This window comes from Lissotriton helveticus, chromosome 5_1 (assembly GCF_964261635.1).
Source record: "Lissotriton helveticus chromosome 5_1, aLisHel1.1, whole genome shotgun sequence".
NCBI lineage: Eukaryota > Metazoa > Chordata > Amphibia > Caudata > Salamandridae > Lissotriton > Lissotriton helveticus.
Window position 1 is genome coordinate 1,062,434,575 of NC_136065.1, and position 20,108 is coordinate 1,062,454,682.

Sequence of the window (20,108 nt, forward strand, 5' to 3'; positions counted from 1 at the left end):
GGGTCAGGCGGTGCTCCGTCATCTATTTCATTAGAGGTGAGCCTTCTTCCTTTCATCCCACCTTTCCTATTACCTAATTGCACATTTCTTATCCTGCTACTGTTTGCAGTTTATTGCTTTGCACTATTGATAAGTTATCAAGTGTCTTACATGCTATATTATGCGAAATGTGCTGCCTATTGCTTGCTACTCTGATTCAGGCATGTGAATCTATTAAAGATACCCATAATACTGGATAAGAAATGCGTTACTTACCTGTAACTGCAGTTATCCAGTATTGGTATCTTTCATAGATTCACATGCAACCCACCCACCTCCCCTGGAAGGGCTCACCTTAGTTCTCTCAGTAGGTACTACTTAGCACTGTGCTTACGAAAATCTGAGGGACTAGGGCTCCTTCCAGGAAGGTTCTAGAGGGTGGTAGTAGCTGATTGGCTCCTGGCCAAAGTTTGGTCCTTTTTACAAAAGGACTTGGATAGGTTACTAATGTGAGGCCTCTGGCCTATTAGTATTTATATGTCTTTATGACATTACTGTTTTTATATACCGTTGACTCCCACCCCGACGACGGGGAATGATTCAGGCATGTGAATCTATGAAAGATACCAATACTGGATAACTGCAGTTACAGGTAAGTAACGCATTTCTTATTTATTGCTTTTTAGCATCTGCTGTGAGTTGTTAATTAACCTCCATGGGGGATAAGTGCATGTTTTTAGCTGGCGCCTGGCGCTACGTTTGTGTTTCGTGCTTTGTTGTTAAACATTTAAGCCTTATGCTTTGTAGTACAAGAACTGTTAATAATAGAATCGGTGGCTATGTCACTAGCGCCATGTGCGCTTCAGTAATAAGCAGATAAGAAATTTGACCGTATATCAGTATGCTGTTGTAATATGGCGTCTGTCTTTTTTTCTTCATAGCGACTGTTTAGTTTTAATTACATTTCATATATATGTCATTATATATAATAGCTTTTGCTGTTGTTCTGTTTTTTTGGGAGTTATGCATTATACAAGAACAATACTCAGACTTAATCTAAAGCACACCTATTGCACGACCAGTTACGGATAGTTTAAGAAATCATGAGCACAATCTTAGGCTGAAAAACGATCCAAAACACAGCCAGGTTCAAAACCGAGCCAATCCCCAGCCAGTCACAAAAGTATAATGCTACTATTAAAATTTAAACATACTAGACGCGAGCAAAAAATACTCTTACCCAAAACAATAATAAATAGTTAATAGCCATGCTAGAAACCACCTTATTTTTAGGGAAAGAACAAACTTGCAAAGCGTTGCCCAGCACAATTTCATTCTGCTGCAGTATAAACTTTAAACGGGTGCCTGTACAAGCACATAACATAGGGAGGGGGCCGGGGTGGACTTTAGTTACAGCACTAGTAGCACAGGGTTGGAGCTTAAACTTTCATAGTGTTAGTGCCTCTGCTGTAAGTTCTCAATTTTTAACAGCATACTTTTTCATTTGCCAATCACTAAGCCGGCGCTCCTCCATTCCTTTTGACCTGCAGCAACCCTACAACTGTCTTAGTCACCCCCCCCCTCTCACCGTCATATTCCTTTGTAAACTGTAGTCTACTCACCAACAAACCATGTCCTCACAGACAGCAAATACTCTGTTTTAGCCATCTAGAAATCTCAACCGCACACAAGCAGCCCGTCCAATAAGGCCATACCTATCACTAACGTCCTACGCTAGCATAGCAATGGTAGTCTAACCTAGCACCACCCCTCCATTGACTAACTACACCTAAACTCAGTCCTTTACAGCCTTGTTAGGATTTGTGCGGGGCGTTTGCAGAGGAATGCCACACCGCTACTTGTTGTACATACATCAAAAGCAGCATCTCCAATGCTTCATACATAACCTACCTGCTAATAAGCAATGCCCACAAACCACCTCGAATGAGCATTAACTGCAAAACAAAATGCTCAATCAGCACCTTGCACAAAAGTTGCCTGCAACATGTTGCACAGAAATAGCACAACCATATGTTGCTTTTTTTACAAAGGGCTTACACATTGCGCAAAAAACACATCTAGCAATATTAGCAAAGGCCTTAGCTAGCACTTTTGTGCAAATTGTTGCATGTCAAGTCTGTACAGAAGGCATACTATTCACCTTTACAGTATATGCTGAAGCCAGCACTGTGCATGGAGTTCGCACCTATTGTGGTCACTGAGCCTCAAACTGCAAACAAAAGTACTCAATTAGCATCCAGTGCAAAAGGTGCTTGCAAATTCTTGCACAAAAATAGCACAACCACATGTAGCTTTTTTATACAAAGGGCTTACAGATTGCATAAACAACACATCTAGTACTTTTAAGGAAGGGCTCAGTGAACACATTTGAGCAAATTGTTGCTTGTTAAGTCTGTGCAGAGGGCACACTGTTTACCTCTATATTACATGACTAGCCAGCACTCTGTATAGAGTTGGCACCCATTACGGTGCATGTAGGCCACAGCTACAGTTTGCAAGTGAACCACACTCTCTCCGTCGCCCGCACTCTCTCCGTCGCCCGCACTCTCTCCGTCGCCCGCACTCTCTCCGTCGCCCGCACTCTCTCCGTCGCCCGCACTCTCTCCGTCGCCCGCACTCTCTCCGTCGCCCGCACTCTCTCCGTCGCCCGCACTCTCTCCGTCGCCCGCACTCTCTCCGTCGCCCGCACTCTCTCCGTCGCCCGCACTCTCTCCGTCGCCCGCACTCTCTCTATCTGTCGCTCTCCGTCGCCCGCACTCTATCTATCGTCCTCCCTCCCTCCTCCCTCTATCTATCGCACTCTATCGCACTCACTCTATCTATCTATCGCACTCACTCTATCTATCGCACTCACTCTATCTATCGCACTCACTCTATCTATCGCACTCACTCTATCTATCGCCCTCACTCATTAGCATCACCACAGCATCACTCATTAGCATCACCACAGCATCACTATGTGCCAACACAACATCGATCGTCGCCACCACAACATCGATCGTCGCCACCACAACATCAATCGTCGCCACCACAACATCAATCGTCTCCACCACAACATCAATCGTCTCCACCACAACATCAATCGTCTCCACCACAACATCAATCGTCTCCACCACAACATCAATCGTCTCCACCACAACATCAATCGTCTCCACCACAACATCAATCGTCGCCACCACAACATCAATCATCGCCACCACAACCTCAATCTGTGCAACCATTCAACAACAACTGGTTCAAATATGTTCTCTCAATGTTTCAAGCTTTATTACAAATGTCACAAAAAGATGTTAATATTTCACTTCTGTTCTTGGATTTTCGTCACAATAAAATACACTAAACATAATCTTCACAAAAGTTATTTACAAAAGTTTAAGCTATTGCCATTATAAATTACAATAACTTTTATTTAAGTATTAATTATTTTAAAAAAATTAAAAGCCATTGTTATTTGTAATATCAAGACATCTAAGTCACGTAAATACAACACATATTGCATTACAAATGCTATAGGTGCCACATTTGCGAAAGTTAAAACTATTGGCATTGTAAATAACAAAGCTATTAATTTCACTATTTTCAAAACCAACACATAAAATGTGTCCCTTACAATACCAATAGCTCAAACTTTCCTAATGCGAGACCTATTGCATTGCAAATGCTTGTTGTGGCTTTGGCATCTATTTGACTGTGTTTATTGTAAGTTTTTTTAAGATTGTTGTATTTTTTTTTATTTAGCTGACACAGAAGACTCTACTGTATCGATTCAAATTAAATTAGAAAATGAAGGGAGTGATGAAGATATTGAAACTGATATTTTGTATAGCCCTCAGATGGCCTTGAAGTTGGCACTTACAGACTGGCTCCAAGAGTTTGGGGTATCCCATCAATACAGCAGTAAGTTTATTTTTCCTGCAGTGTCCTTAGTTTTCTGAGTCTAGCACTTGTCAGTTCAACTCTTTTTTAGTAAACTGTACTAATGTCAAATACATTTGAATAATTGTTAAATGATTAACTTTTTATAAGAACATTGGTGCATATGCACTAAATTGATTAGTCTATTAGAGAAATTGTGGCACAACAGATAAGTAGACTTACTAATGTTTCTGAAAGAATCCATCTTTCTTCTCCCAGCCCCTTTCTATGTCTACTAGTTGTAGAAAGCTGGCTCTGTATATACTATATCAAATTAAGGTATAGTGTGCACAGAATGCAGTGGATCCAACAAGGCGTACAGATGTAAAAGTAGATAATACCTTACTCTCCATTTATGGTAGTGTGGGCGGGCAGTAAGTCTTTATCAGATGGTTGTATTAAGCATTTATTGTACAGTAAGGCAAGAAGTCACACTCAAAGACTGAACCCAGGCCAATTGTTTGTACCAAAAATATTAATTTATTGTATTTTATTCATAGCACCAAGCAGGACTTGGTACATTTAATTATGATGGTACTTTTCTAGACAGATTGTTAAAAAGCAAGCTGGATGAATAATGACTTTTCTTACAGGTTTGTAAAAACGTGCAAATACAGATGTAATTACTTTTGGATTAATTTTCAAGATTACCTTTTCAGGATTACTTTTTCTACTCATTATGATATGCCTATATATCACGCAGGGGCATTTCCTGGATAAAAGGTAAGTAAAACTGTTTTTCGCAAAACACAGTTTCTTAGGTTTTCATACAATTTTCAACTCCACACTTGAAACTTTTTCCACAGAAAAAACAGTCAGTGTAGTCCTATAGAAGAAAATCAGGTTATCATAAAGGTGAATTAATCGGTCTTGGGAGTTTAGTTTCTGGGGTTAGAACCAGAGTTCCCCCCAGGATCAAGGATGGACTCAAAGAGCACCCTCGGCTGCACTCGGGTTGGTGGCTGCTCACGGGCACGCCACTTGGATGTGGGAGCAAAGCTCCTAGGGTTTTGCTCGGGGCAAAGGGGGATCCAAGGTAGCTCACAAGGTGCACCCACAACGGCACAGTGGCGGCCAGGTGCAGAGTGCTGATTTGGCGTATGGTGCCATGTTTTCAATGGGAGTTGCCGGTTTTGTATTTTAGCTTCAGGCTTGGTCCAGGAAGTCTTCCGGGGAAAAAAACAACAGCTAGACAGGTAAGTTGAAGGGCTCGGGGAAGTAGGTGCACCTCCGGTCCTCTTCTGCAGGTTCCAGGGCAGCTGGATGCAGGGGTGTCTTTCGAGGTCGGATTTCATCTTACCGGGCCACTTGAGGTTGGGGGGGTGGGGCAGGGGATGAGGTGGGGGGGGGGGGGGTCAACCCGCAGTGGACATGGACTCTGTAGTGCTGGGGGACCGGTAAGCCCACTCGAGCCATAGGCGACAGGCGCAGTGGTGGTTCCAGGCTTTGTGTTTCTTTGTCTTCAGCAGCTCCAGAGTTTTTCTTTGGTGATTCTTTAGAGCAGAGCTGCTGTACACAGGAGATCCAGTCTTAGTTCAAGGCAGTCAGTCCTGGATGTCGCTGGCTGCAAGACAAGGCGACTCCTGGCGCTGGATCTCTGGAAAACTGCATATGGGCAATTAGGGCTTGGGCCAAGTCAGTACTTCTCTGCAGTCTCCTCTGCTGTGCGTCTTCTTTATAGGTTGCGGGAATCTGCCTACTGGGTTCAGGGCTGCCCCCTAAATACTGTATTTATTGGGCATTTTAGGGGTGTCCATGTCAGTAGCTAATGGGCTACTGACCCTAGGGTGACTGCACCCTTGGTGTGCTCACCCCTCCCCCACATGGGGGAGTGGGCACAATCCCGAACACTGATTGGAAGGTGACTGCCATCTGCAAGATGGTGGGCACTGAAAAGTGGGCTTCACCTCACCTCCCCACCTGAGGGGTGTGGTTGGCAGAGATGGGGACACCATAAGGCTGTTCTAATTTTTCCCGCCTGTCTTCCCATAGAAAAGGTTGTCGCAGAGGGGGTATTCAGCAGGGAGCTGCCTTCACTGGTTTTCTGCGCCAGCCTTTCGGCTGTCTCACTGCGCCTCTCTTCTGCTTGTGCAGAGGCCCCTGCTTCTGTGCACTTGTCCTGGACTCTTCTCCTGGCGTGGTTCAGGGCCCTGAGGGGCAGTCAGGGAGTTCCTCCTTCCAACTGCCCATTGCCAGGCTCCTGCATCTTCTGCCTCAGCAGACCACACCCCAGAGAGAGCTTCTCTTCCTGTGCAAGCACTTTTTAAAAGTTTAGTATGGGGCTGGCAGGAAGTCTCTCGCTGTCCTATCAAACAGCGACACATCACTTCCCTGCCCCTGCTCCCTCCTTCTTGTACAGCTTCTGGGTTTGTTCAAAACGGCGTTGTCCAGGGTCTCTGGCCACATGGTCTCTGAAAAAGCCCCCCCCCCCCCCCTCCCTCACTGCCTTCACTCCTTGGTGCAGCTGGTGCCTGGCACCCAGTGATAGCTGCTGATGGATGAACCTGTAGCTCACCCATCTTCTCTTCGTGGAGAGGAAGCCTTAGCTTGTGGAAGAAAGGTTATCAATCCATCCTGCTGAGGTCAGCCCTCAGCCAGGCCCTGGTCATTACAGACTCCGAGAAATTCGACATTTCTGGATGACCCAAAAGCAGTACAAATATTACTTTGGACTCTGCAAAATACTTCCTCTCGCATCCGCCACAGTGGACTTTAGTGCGTGTCTGGAATTTGTAGGCCTTAGTAAAGCTAATCTAGCCCATGGGCTCCACCTACTCGTAGGGGAATAATTAAGTGAAAAACAGTAAAACACACTGACTTTCCTTGGCTTGTTCCTTCCCAGTGCATAAAGCCTATTGCATGTCACCATCCAATTCTGCATGAGTCCTGCCACACCATTCACTCTGTAGCTGCTCCTGCACACTAGGAATCTCCCCTGCGCAACCCTTACACATGTGCACACACATGTACACCTGTGTCTGCATGTAAACAGCCCGGTGTCCCTTGGTCAAGCCAGGGGGACACCAGTAAAATCCCCATGCAGTCTCTTTTATCCGGAGTTCACTGTGGGTGAGTCCCAACTAATGAGGCTCCCCCACAGTAAAAGCTCAACAATTAGGTGCTCAAAAAGCGAAAAATCCGGGCAACCCATAGTGTCAGAACCACCTTCTATCACAGGGTGACTTAGCGGCACTCTGGTGACTTTCCCTGGTCCAGCAGACTGTGGTGCAACCTTGGGAACACTGGGACATGATCCTTTAGGCTGCCCAGCGGCGAGGAGCAACGATCCAGAGATTTTGGCTACTAAGTCGCCAGACAGGCTACCTCGAATTTGGTCGCGCTGTGCTGCGGACAGGCCCGCCAACTGAGCCTTGCAGTCTCTTTTCTGTGGCTGGGCTCAAGAGGCGACTCCTACATGAACATGATACTGCATACACAGTCCTTTCCTTTGTTAGCCCCAGTTTACAGTAGGTGCAGTCAAATTTCCATGTAGCCTTTTTGCTGGATCCTTGGTGCAGCAGGTTAGTCAATCTATGGTCCTCTTCTCCAGTCCACAAGATCCGAGCACCGGGGCACACTTTTAATGCCAAGAAAATGTCCACAGGGGAATTCATGGTCACTATTCATTGGGAAACCAGGTTCTTCATGACTACTTACTATGTAGTGGGGCATCTAGCTATCCCACAAGAGTCCTTTCTGCCCACTTTCAACAGGGCAGAATCCCTCTCTCAGCATGCAGAGCTCCTTGTCCCAATCCCGAGGTGTGTCTACCAGGGGGACTACCCTCCCCTGAAAAAAACAGTTTGACAATTGTTAGGCTGGCACTTTGGAAAGAGGATGACTATCTGCCTAAATATTAGAGCAGCCCCTCTCCCATTGCCATTCAAAGGCGGCTTCCTTTCCCAAAGCTCCCCTTTTTCGCAAACACCTGTGTGGCTTCCTAGCAAGGAAAGGCAACACCTCTCTCCCACTCATGCTTCCATTGTGTCCTTTCCTGGGAGTCATTCATGTGTGTCATCAAGAGGGCAGAAGGCTTTCTTTGAGACAGTTCTTGTGAATCATTTCCCATCTCCAGACTGGATATTTCAGGACATTAAAAGAGCAGTATATAATATAAAAATCTACAACTTTCAGTTTATAATGTCAGTCAGTCAAAACACTTTATTCGATTACTTAAAATCATAAAAGACAAGGTAAAAACATTTATAAAAACATTCCATATCATATTTATCCAATCCGTGCTTTCAATCAATTATAAAATATACAGTAGGGCCAAGATATACATCATCAATTTAAAAAAACACCTAAAACAGCTAAAAGTCAGGCAGGGATTTTGAGGGCGGCTAATCTTTTGTTATTGACCGAGTAGCAGCCACCAAAAAACTAGCAACACAGTAAATGTCGCGAGTGCTACTTAACAACTGCAAATAGATCAGAGCGGGCCGGACTTGTGAAAAACCCGCCTCTCTCAGGATTGGCGCTAAAAATGTTCTCCGGATCTCAGAATAATACTCCCAAAACATAACAAAGTGCATCGTGTCTTGTGTGAAAAAATTATCACAGTGGCATGGGATAGAATTTTCTGGTTTACCTCATATAGGAAAAACGCCTAGGGTTCGGTGAATTAGGTTAAAACGAAATCTAATCAAAAGCTGGCGATGGAATGGTCTAGTTACAATTTTTAGATATGGTTACAGTGAAGGGGTAGTTAATAATACATAATTAGCTTTAACACACGGTTTCTTTAACTCCTGCACATCCCGTTCCATTTCTAACATATTCAGGAAATTGTTCTTTATCCAGCTTACATCCTCTCTTTTAATACATTCTGGTGATGTGTAAATCTCGGGGCGCCCTAGCTTGGTGAACATCGCTCTAACGTACACCAGCCATGGGACTCTATTTGCCTTGTCCATGGATACACAATCACTTAGGATCAGGTGGTTCAAGGTGATTTCTTCGTTTAACCAAGTCTTTAGCCAACAGATCAGTGGGGCAACTTTTAACTGATCTGTAATGTAACCTAGACCTAATTCTGTGTGTAAAGAATAGGTTGGGGTCGACTGAGGGACTGCTAGGAGTGATCTTAAAAACGTATTTTCCGCCACTTGAATCTTATCCTGAGATGTATAGCCCCATAGAGATGCACCGTAAGTAGCAATGGCCAAACATTTGGATTTATACATTAATATTGCCTCCATTGGTCTAGCAAAATTCATGAGTGCTGAGGTAGACCTAGCTACAGTATTGCTTTTAAGCTTCTGTTGTGGTCCCCAGGTTCCCTTTTCGTCAAAGAGTACCCCGAGATATGTAAAAACCGGGACCTTAGTCACCTCCGCGCCATTACAGAAAAAGGATTTTAACTTCGGGTTCCTACTGCGGACCCCTGCCACCATGACATGCAACTTGTTAATATTAACTTTCAGATCCAAGGACTCCATAAAGTCCCCAAAGTCGTCCAGCAGCCTCTGGAGACCAAGGCCAGTGCGTGCCTATAGAACTGCATCATCCGCGTATAGGAGAACCGAGGATAATAGATTCTCCTATACGCAGGACATCCAGGGTGGCCACACCCAGAGACTTCTCTAAGGCAGTAATGTATATAGTAAAAAGGAGGGGGGCCAGGATACATTCTTGCCTGACGCCCCTCTTTGAACTAAAGTGGCTAGTGCATCTTTCCTCCCGAGTAACCCTGACTGACGCTAAAAGATCCTGGTGTAAAACAGCTAAAAAGTTAACCAGTGGTGGGTCGATACCTATTTACCCCAGTATTGGAACTTTCATAGATTCCCATGCTTTTGCATCATTCCCCGTCGTCGGAATGGGAGTCTCGGTAACTAAAATAACATAGCAGTAGGTGTGAGAAGTTGGCCTGATATATGATGCTCACTAGCTCTAGTGATCACCTTGTATCAGTCCAAACAACCCTTATGGTGATTGGTTGTAAGTCAACCTTATAGACCAGCTATCCTAATGGTAGCATGGACAAAGCAGTCTTAGGCTAAACTCTTTTGGCATGTGAAGCCAGCTGTTTTACCACAATATAACCCCTTGAATACCAGATGAAAGGACACCACACAGGTTGTTATGAAAATAAACAATATATTTATTAATAACAAACACCTCTGAACTCTTTATGAGATCAGAGGGCTAAGCACATGACAATCTCAAAATACGATAAGTTGCACAAAATTACAATGGTGCCCTAGGGGCACGGCAAACCATATACTAAGTAAATGGTATAAGGAAATCGATAGAAAGAATGGAGCTGTCCCGAGGCTGTAGGATCATTGGGACTACACTATCCTAACCTTAGGTAAGTAATAGGAGGCCCACGGGACGCGTGTGCAGAGTGTGAACTCACACGCGAGATGCGTAACAACGTCTATGGACAGTACAGTTAAAGAAAAAGGTGAGTACGGACAATCCTGACTGGTTAGGACTAAAACAACTGTGAATCTAGACACTAGGAGAGTCACTCTACCCTTGAGCACCGAAATGCTCTTGTTACCTCACCCACGGGCTGCGGGTGCATAGGTGCGAAGTCGTGTCGGGTTTCTGCGTTGAAGTCTATGGAGCCTGAAAGAAAAGATGCTGCAGGCGGCCAGGAAGAAGATGTCCGGTGTGATCCAAGGGTGGATCAGAGATGCTGAAGACCTGAAAGCAGAGGGGACAATGTTCACAGTCACTAGCCAGTGACTGGAGTGGAACCAGGAAGGAAGCAGTCGTTGTCGTCGCGATCAGGTGAAGAGTGGACGCTTGTCTCTGGAGCCACGTGGACCAGGAGGTGTCTTCGACGACCAGGATGGAGGCACGATGTCCCACGCAGGCTCTCGCTGTCAACGGTGTCTGGTCCGGATTTGGAGTCAACAGGCCTTGGCAAAGGCAACCCACGCGGTGAGTGGAACCGGCGTCTGGAGTGGACCAGGAGGGTCCAGGGTGCTCCTCTTTTGGAAGGGAGCAAGGGCCAGTCTGGAGCAACCAGACCAGCAGTGTAGTTTTCAAAGATCGTCGTCTAGGAGGTCACTAGCCAGCCGGCAAGTGACCAGACAACGCGTCGAGCAGCAAACAGGCAGAAGGGCCCCACGCAGATCTCGTGGATGCTGGAGGGCTGATCTTCGGTGCAGGAGCTGCTCGGGGCTGGGGCTTCTCAATCCCCAAAGCACTTGGTCGAGTTTACCTCAGAAGTCGTGCTGGAAGCGAAGTGCAGTTTCTCCAAGATGGGCGGTACCACGTGTCTCGTCGCACCCACGGATCTCCGCTGTGCTGCAGATGTGAGTTGAGGTCGGAGAGGTCCGGGAATCCGGGTCTCGTCGGGCTCTGAAGTCTGGATCCTCGAGGGAAGACGACAAAGTGAAGCCGCTGGACGCTTGATGGTGCCTGCAGTTGCAGGGTGGACACTCCTTGCCCACAAGGGAGATTCTTCAGTCTTCTGTGGAGCAGAACGTCAAAGTCCAGAGTTTCTTCTTGTAAAAGTTTCAAGTCACGATTAATCTAATTTGGAATGGGACCAGCTCCTACCTTTATCCTGCTAAAGGGGGCTGTACTACGACTAGGTCCCTCCAATGGGTGGGACCAGGAAGGGGGGTGGTTACACCCCTTATCCTTTGTCCGGTTTCGCGCCAGAGCTGGGGCAGGGATGCCCCAGCAACTGGTTTGAACTGGTGTATGCACAGGACACCTTGTGTGCCCCAGGCATGTCTCATTCCTTTCAGGCCTGTCCTACCCAATACACAAAATCCTGTCTGGGGTGGTGCTAGCACCTCCCAAGGCAGGAAACCCTTTGTCCAAGCCTCCCTCGCTGGAAGGACTCCCAGCAGCAGGAGGTCCGACTTGTGTCTGTGGTGGCAGCATCCATTTTGTGATGCCAAGGCTCGAGTCAACTTTAACCGGGGTTCACAGTTACATACATGTCGTGTCCCTCTAGAAGGGTGGAATGCTACCCCCGTCGCCAGAATTGGCGAGGGGGTAGTATTCCAATTCGTATGACACCTTACTCGACATGTTTTGATAATGTTATACCAGAGTTAGCATTCAACCGCGAGGTCGATAATGCACTTAAGAGTATATGGTATAGCGTTATCATGGAACAGCTATTAGGACTTGGTTCCGCAAGCTGCAGACAGGCTCAGCTCATGCCAGAGCACCATCTCACGTAATTCCAAGCACTCTGCCTTCAGGATTGATAAGGCCTGCCATAGGAGTGACTGATAGGAATATATGTGTCCATTTTGGGGTTAGATATAGGTAACTATATCTACAGCAGAGGGTGATTACACCACCTTGCCCCAGCTGTCTTACCAGTCAGTTGTTTCTGTTTAGATGGCCTGCCAGGGGTGGCATAATACATGCTTCAGCCCCTGGTAGGCCCTGGGTACCTAAGGTACACTGTACAGGGACTGATAATGTGGCCCAGTACCAATTGGTAAATGCACCTAAAGTACATGGATGTCAATTTAGAGAGAGAACAGCTAGGCTGTGGGCCTGATTAGCAGGCCCACAGCCAGGGAAAGTCGTAAACCAGTGAAGCAAAAAGCAAAAATCTGGGGTGACCATAGGATTGCAGACCCCACTCTCCTACATAACCCCCCCAAACTTAGGGACATTAAACTAACCTTGACCAGGTGAGTCTTCCTGTTCTAAGTGGAAATACCTGGAGAGACCATCTGCATTGCCATGGTCAGTCCCTGGTCTGTGCTCCACTGTAAAGCCCATCCCCTGTAGGGAAATGGACCATCTAAGAAGTTTGGGGTTTTCACCCTTCATCTGATTTAGCCATAAGAGGGGCTTATGGTCGGTCTGAATCTTGAAGTGAGTTCCAAACAAGTATGGCCTCAACTTCTTCAGGGCCCAAACCACAGCAAAGGCCTCCCTCTCGATGGCTGACCAACGTTTCTCTCTAGGGGTCAGCCTTCTACTTATAAAAGCAAAGGGCTGGTCATGACCATCAATATTCAGTTGAGATAGAACAGCTCCCACACCCAACTCAGATGCATCTGTTTGGACAATGAAGGTTTTGGAGTAGTCAGGACTCTTGAGAATAGGTGCAGTACACATGGCCTGCTTCAGGTCATCGAATGCCTTCTGACAGCTAACTGTCCACTGAACTTTCTTTGGCATTTTCTTGCTTGTCAAGTCATTAAGTGGTGTCACAATGGACCCATCATTTTTGACAAACTTCCTATAGTAACCAGACAGGCCCAAGAAAGCTCTGACCTGTGTCTGGGTGGTTGGAGGAGCCCAGTCCTTTATGGCCTGTATCTTGCTCTCCAAGGGCTGAACCTGGCCTCCACCTACAAGGTGGCCCAGGTACACAACCTGACTCTGCCCTATCTGGCACTTGGTGGCCTTGATAGTGAGGCCTGCCTTTTGCAGGGCCTCCAAAACTTTCCTCAGGTGGATCAGGTGATCCTCCCAGGTGGAGCTGAAGACCGCAATATCATCTAGATATGCTGCACAAAAGTCATCCAACCAAGTGAGGACTTGGTTCACCAACCTTTGAAAAGTGGCAGGTGCATTTTTCAAACCAAAGGGCATCACCACAAATTGGTAATGACCTCCTGGGGTAGAAAATGCTGTTTTGGCCTTTGCATCCTCAGCTAACCTGATCTGCCAATAACCAGCTGTTATGTCAAATGTACTCAAAGTTGCAGAAGCCAACTTGTCTGAGTTCATCTGCCCTAGGTATTGGATGGGCATCTGTCTTAGTGACAGCATTGAGACCCCTGTAGTCTACACAAAACCTCATCTCTCTCTTACCATCCTGGGTGTGAGGTGTTGACACTAGAACTACAGGACTAGCCCAAGGGCTCTCTGAGGGTTCAATGGCTCCCAATTCCAACATCTTTTGAACTTCTTTCTTTATTCAGTCCCTGACGTGGTCAGGTTGCCTGTAGATTTTACTCTTGACAGGCAGACTGTCACCAGTGTCCACCTCATGGGTGCACCAGTTTGTCTGACTGGGTGTCAGTGAGAAAATTTGTCTAAAGGATTGCAGAACCTGTTTGCAATCCTCTTGTTGATGCTCAGAGAGGCTGTCAGAAAAGACTACACCATCAACTGACCCATCATCAGGGTTCTGAGTGAGCAGGTCTGGGAGAGGGTCACTCTCTTCCTCCTGTCCCTCATCTGTTGCCACGAGCAGGCCTATGTTTTCCCTGTCGACAAATGCCTTGAGCCTGTTAACATGAAGCACCCTGTGGGGGCTCCTGGGAGTTCCAAAGGTCCACCAGGTAGGTGACCTCTCGCTTTTGCTCAATAATGGTATGGGGTTCAGACCATCTGTCTTGGAGAGCTGCTGGGGCCACTGGCTCCAACACCCACACCTTCTGTCCTGCATGATAAACAGTTAGGACAGCCTTTTGGTCATGCCAAGCTTTTTGAAGTTCTTTGCTGGCCTCAAGGTTTTTGGATGACTTCTCCAAGTACTCTGCCATCCTAGAGCGGAGACCAAGTACATAGTCCACTATGTCAAGTTTAGGCTTTTTGAGAGGTAACTCCCATCCTTCCTTTACAAGACATAGGGGTCCTCTTACAGGATGCCCAAACAGAAGTTCAAAAGGGCTGTAGCCAAAGCCCTTCTGTGGGACCTCTCTGTAAGCAAACAGGAGGCAGGGTAAAAGGATGTCCCATCTTCGCCTAAGCTTTTCAGGTAACCCTTTTATCATCCCTTTTAGGGTCTTGTTGAATCTCTCCACAAGCCCCTTGCGCTGTGGGTGATAGGGTGTGGTAAATTTGTAATTTACACCACACTCCTTCCACATTGCAGTCAAGTATCCTGACATGAAGTTTGCACCTCTGTCAGAGACAACCCCCTTAGGAAACCCCACTCTGGAGAAAACTCCAAGCAGGGCCCTGGACACAACAGGAGCTGTAGTGGTCCTAAGGGGAATAGCTTCTGGATACCTGGTGGCATGATCCACTACCACCAGTATAAGTCTGTGCCCAGATGCTGTTGGGGGGGTCCATTGGTCCAACAATGTCTATCCCCACTCTCTCAAAGGGTACCCCCACCACAGGTAGTGGTATAAGGGGGGCCTTTGTTGTGCCACCTGATTTGCCACTGGCTTGACAGGTGACACATGAGCGACAAAACTCTTTGGTGTCCTCAGACATATGAGGCCAGTGAAAGTGTGGGGCAAGCCTGTCCCAAGTCTTGTTCTGGCCTAAGTGACCTAACAAGGGGAATCTCATGGGCTAAGGTGAGAAGGAAACCTCTAAGAGACAAGGGTATGACCAGCCTCCTGGTAGCACCAGGCTTGGGGTCTCTTGCCTCAGAGTATAGGAGTCCTTCATCCCTATATACCTTGTGGGCACCTGTAGCATTCCCTGCAGCCTCAGCAGCAGCCTGCTGTCTGAGGGGTTCAAGGGAGGAACAGTCTAACTGTGCTTGTCTCAAGTCTGCCCTGGAAGGTCCCCCTGTCCCAAGAAACTCAACCTGTTCAGGTACAAGCTCTTCTTGGACAGTTCCTTCTGGGGTCTTTGGGTCAGCCTCCTGAGAGGGCTGATCCTCAACCTGAGGCAGGGGGGAAGGCTCTGCCTTAACCCTACTGTTCTTCCTCTTGGGTAGTGTCTGGTCCATTCTTCCAGGATCCAGCACTTGTTTAGCTGGGCATTTCTTGGCCTGTGACCTGGTCACAGCAAGGACATGTGGGGAGATACCTAGCATTTCTACATGAGTCCTGTACTCCACATCGGACCACAGTGAGGATTCCAAATCATTGCCCAAGAGACAATCTACTGGGAGGTCTGAACTAACTACAACCCTTTTGAGGCCAGTTACCCCTCCCCAGGAGAAGTTAACAACTGCCATACTCATAGCTGCCAATGTTTCAGATTGCTATGTGTGACATTGTCATAATTTCAGTGTAATTATGAGTGACATTTCAATAAGTATGAGTGACACTATCTCCGTCACCACTGACCAATGTCACCCTACCAACACCGGCGCGGCCCAAACATAGCTGCCAAGTTTTTATTACTGAGTAACATTTCTATGTTTTCAAGTCACCTATAAGTGATTTTCAAATCTCCTATGCAACACCTTCCGTGATACTTTATAAGGAGCAGTGGTTTAAGAAAATGTATGGTACAAACGAAAATCTTTTTATTAGTAAGTGCAGTGTAGTACCACTACCTGGATTAAATACACTACTCACACCTGACTTGTGATTTGTGAAGTTGCCCTGCACCCTTTCCTACCATACCATACCTTCCTGGCTACCTCATATTATGCAAGCAGAGTGACTGACTGCTGCAACTTTTTTGCAACACGTTTCTGAACCTTGCACTGTGGCACGTGACAACTTGCAATAGCTAAGTTTGTAATAAATCATGATTATCTATATTGATTTGGTCATCTTGTTTACTATGTACTAGGCTGGTACCATACAGTCCTTTTCTTAAGTGCGTCATTAAACCTGTGCCAGATCATTTGTCTGTCGTGCTTCAAGTTTCATATCTCACACGCACGCACCTTTTTCTGATTGAATGCCGATCCTTCGCTCCTAGTTGCTGGCAATTGTCATTTCGAATATCAGATGGAGGACATTTGTGATTCACAAATCTGGGAACAAGAGTAGTTGTTCTAGGTTGTATGCTTTACGTCGTGAAAACCTCTTCTCTAGTTATGAAACCTCTTGTCTAGTGAAACACTTTCCAGGAAGGCTGATTAGTGCCGTCTCACTTACATTCGTCAACAAATCAGTGTCAGGAGCGCAGTCCAAGTGACACTAAAATTCACTGAACCAAATCCCCAACTCCGGTAATGAAACTCCCTGAATCAATCGCCAATATATAGTAAGTGAGAAAATCCTGTCTGTCCCACACTTTTTTAGAGAAGGGCAATTAATTGCGACATTTCTATAATGTATCACGTTTCAATTAAAAAAGAACACGGAAAACTTACCGAGCCGATTTGTTAAATGCAGAAAAGCCAGAATGTAACACCAGTACGAATCGGCCAGGTGCGTGACTGTGGCAACTCTCCAGAAACCGCTTCCAGGGTAAGGCTGCAAACCACCCCTGCGTCAATCAAAGTTAATTTGAGTAGTTTGCAATGCCGCCCGCTGTCCAGGATGCCTGTTGCTGTGAGTCCTGTCAGCTGCAACCGGAGTGCACAGTCAGTGTTAGTGTGACGCCGGTCGGTCAGCCATGACTCAGGCGACGCACACTGCACGTAATTATCCCAGCCCGGTGTTCCGCATTAATTAATTGGACGCTGTATGGGCCATAAAATCGCAATAGCAGTGCTGTTTGAGCCGCCACGCCTGTCTTCACAAATTTCCCGCTGTGCCCGCCCATCATGGCTAAATTGTATATACCAATCTGGGCCCAGGCTGTCTCGGTACTAGTTGCTATTGGGCACTACCCGGCGCTCGTGACGTCAGGCTCTCTCGCTAAGAGCGGCGCCGCTGTGCCACAAAATTTAAGATACCTTGCTGCCCCAGTCACAATGTGCAGCACTGCCACCGACTCCAGTGCCTATATTCATCCAGGCAGCTAGCTGCTGCTGTCCACTCGAGTCGGACACTCCTGGGCTGCGCCACCCACCCCCCCACCCCCGCTCTCGTAGTTCTCCTGGTGGCGGCTGGCCAGAGATGACTTTCGCCGGCTCAGGTGGCTCCAGGAGGTCAAGGTGCTGCAGCCTGGCGGGGCGCAGGCGGCCGCCCGCCGCAATCATTCATGCGGCCCCCTGCTGCGGCCGTAATCGAGTGAGAGGGCGGCCCGGCCCTCCTGGAGTGTACTGAGTGAGTCTGAGAGCTGGGAGCTGCGCGCCACGCTGGCGCCCGGCACCATTTGCCGCATCTTGTTTCCCCGGGCACAGCCTGGCGCCACTGGTGGCACCCCTGGCAGCAGGTGGCAATTATGCGTGACAATGCATTTCAGTGCGGTGATGCGGATCACCGCACTGAAATGCGTGAGCGTCACACCTGTTGCGTGACGCTTGACAGGACTGCATACTGTGATTGGTAGTGACGTTGCTAGCATTGGTCACTAGGTAGTCTGAACCTAGCATGATCTGGTCAGGGTCCACAAATGTTGGTGTCACCATAGTGACACTGGCACATGTGTCCCTGTAGGCCGGAGCCATTTTTCCATTCATTAAAGGTGTTTGCCTGTATTTGCCCAGAGTACTAGGACTTACAGTAGGGGCCATATCCATGTCCCCAGTACAAACAAGAACAGCCTGAGTAGGTATTCTGACTAAGTCAGAACCTACCTTGGGGGGTGCACTACCACTACTAACTGTACTAGGGGGTGCAGGTGTCTTAGGGACAGGAGTGGTAGGAGTTTGGCCTTTCTTGGTGCACTCACTAAACCAGTGAGTTTTACTTTTACAGTATTGGTACCATGGTTTCTTAGGACCATCATTCTTCTTTTTTTTGGGAATTCTGGGACCCAACCTCCTTAGATTGTTGGGGCCCTGTTGAAGACTTCTGGTCATTTTGCTTATTCTCATTATTACCCTTCTGGTCTGCTTTCTTCTGGCCACCACCCTGGTTCTGATTCTGCTGCTTGACCCTGGTTCTGACCCATCTGTCTGCCTTCTTTCCCAATTCTTGGGGAGAGGTCAGATCTGAGTCAATCAGGTGCTGATGCAACAACTGGTTCTGACAATTATTTAAGATTTGCTCTCTCATAATTAGATTATACAACCCTGTGTAATCAGTAACGTTACTACCCAGTAACCAGCCTTCCAAAGCCTTAGTGGCACAATCAACAAAGTCAGTCCAATCTTGAGCCTGAGTTTTCTGGGTGTCTCTGAACATCAACCTGTACTATTCAGTTGTTAAGCCAAACCCATCAATCAGTGCAGTTTTCAAGACTTGGTAATCATTAGCATCCTCATCTCTAACAGTGAGGAGCTTATCTCTACCTCTACCTTCAAAGGAGAGCCACAATATTGCTGCCCACTGACTCTGGGGTACCTGCTGTATTTTGCAGGCTCTCTCCAGAGCAGTTATCCACTTGTGGATATCATCTCCTGTCTTATAGGAGGGCACTATTTTACTCAGGTGTCGATTATCAAAACTCCTGTCTTTATCCTTAGGGATTTTGCTGCCACCAGTGGGTGCTAACCCACTCAACTGTTTCTCTCCAGCAAAGGCAAGTTTCTCCTTGGCAAGGGCAAGTTCTTCCCTTTGAATCCTCAGATTAACTTCCTTCATCTTTGCCTCATGCTCTCTCCTCTGAGGGGAAGTCATCCTCCTCTGAGCAGATGCATGAGAGGCATGGGAGTGAACAGATCTGTTGGAGTCCCTAGAAGGAGATCTATCTCTCCTAACCCCAAAGTTAGGCCTGCTAGTGGATGGCACTACGGCTCTCCCAGTTCCCTCCCCATGTAGGTCTAAGTTGGCCCTTGTAAGTCTACTGACTAAAGGTTGGCCATTTTCTGTCTCAGCCTCAGATAAGTCTATCTACATTCTCTGTTTCAGGGAGGTTAGAGTCTGGATCACCTGGATCACCTTCTAAGGGGGCATGCTCCCATCTGGATTAGAGGGGCCTGCGTTAGCAGGCTTTCTGGCATCATATGTCTCTAAGAGACCTAACAGAAAAGGAGTGGTAGGGTTAGAACCCTGTTTCAGTTTCCTGGAGGTACACAATTGTCTCATCTCCTGGAAGCTGAGGGCTGCATATCTGGAAGGGACCTGTGGAGGGTCACTAACCACAAGGGGAGTCACTGAGGCCTCTCCTGTGGTAGACATGCTTTCTAGTGAGGTGAAAGTGGTGCACTTACCTACACTATGGGTTTTCCTACTGATCCCTTGCTAAGAGTTGTAGTCAGGGTGTGCTAGGCCCTTTCTACTACAACAGCTGGTTCAGTAGAACTCAGAGTATTTCTAAGCTTGTTATATGTACCTATGGTACCTTATGTGATCTTTCAAATGATATTTCAAGATTATATTTGATAAAAAACAACAGCAACCTCAAATCCCAACCGCTGCACACCAATGTGAGAAGTTGGCCTGATATATGATGCTCACTAGTTCTAGTGATCAGTTTGTATTAGTCCAAACAACCCTCATGGTGATTGGTTGTAAGTCAACCTTCTAGACCAGCTATCCTAATGGTAGCATGGACAAAGCAGTCTTAGGCTAAACTCTTTTGGCATGTGAAGCCAGCTGTTTTACCACAATATAACCCCTTGAATACCAGATGAAAGGACACCACACAGGTTGTTATGAAAATAA

The 20,108-nt window shown here is 46.9% G+C and overlaps 1 protein-coding gene across 1 annotated transcript in view; it reads left to right on the plus strand.

Annotated features, from left to right (window-relative positions):
- Positions 1 to 20,108, plus strand: part of OGA (O-GlcNAcase) — a 621,684-nt gene that overhangs the window by 213,361 nt on the left and 388,215 nt on the right. The window contains 1 exon segment of the mRNA XM_078643616.1: positions 3,739 to 3,897. Within this exon segment, the coding sequence (XP_078499742.1) occupies positions 3,739 to 3,897 (159 nt within the window).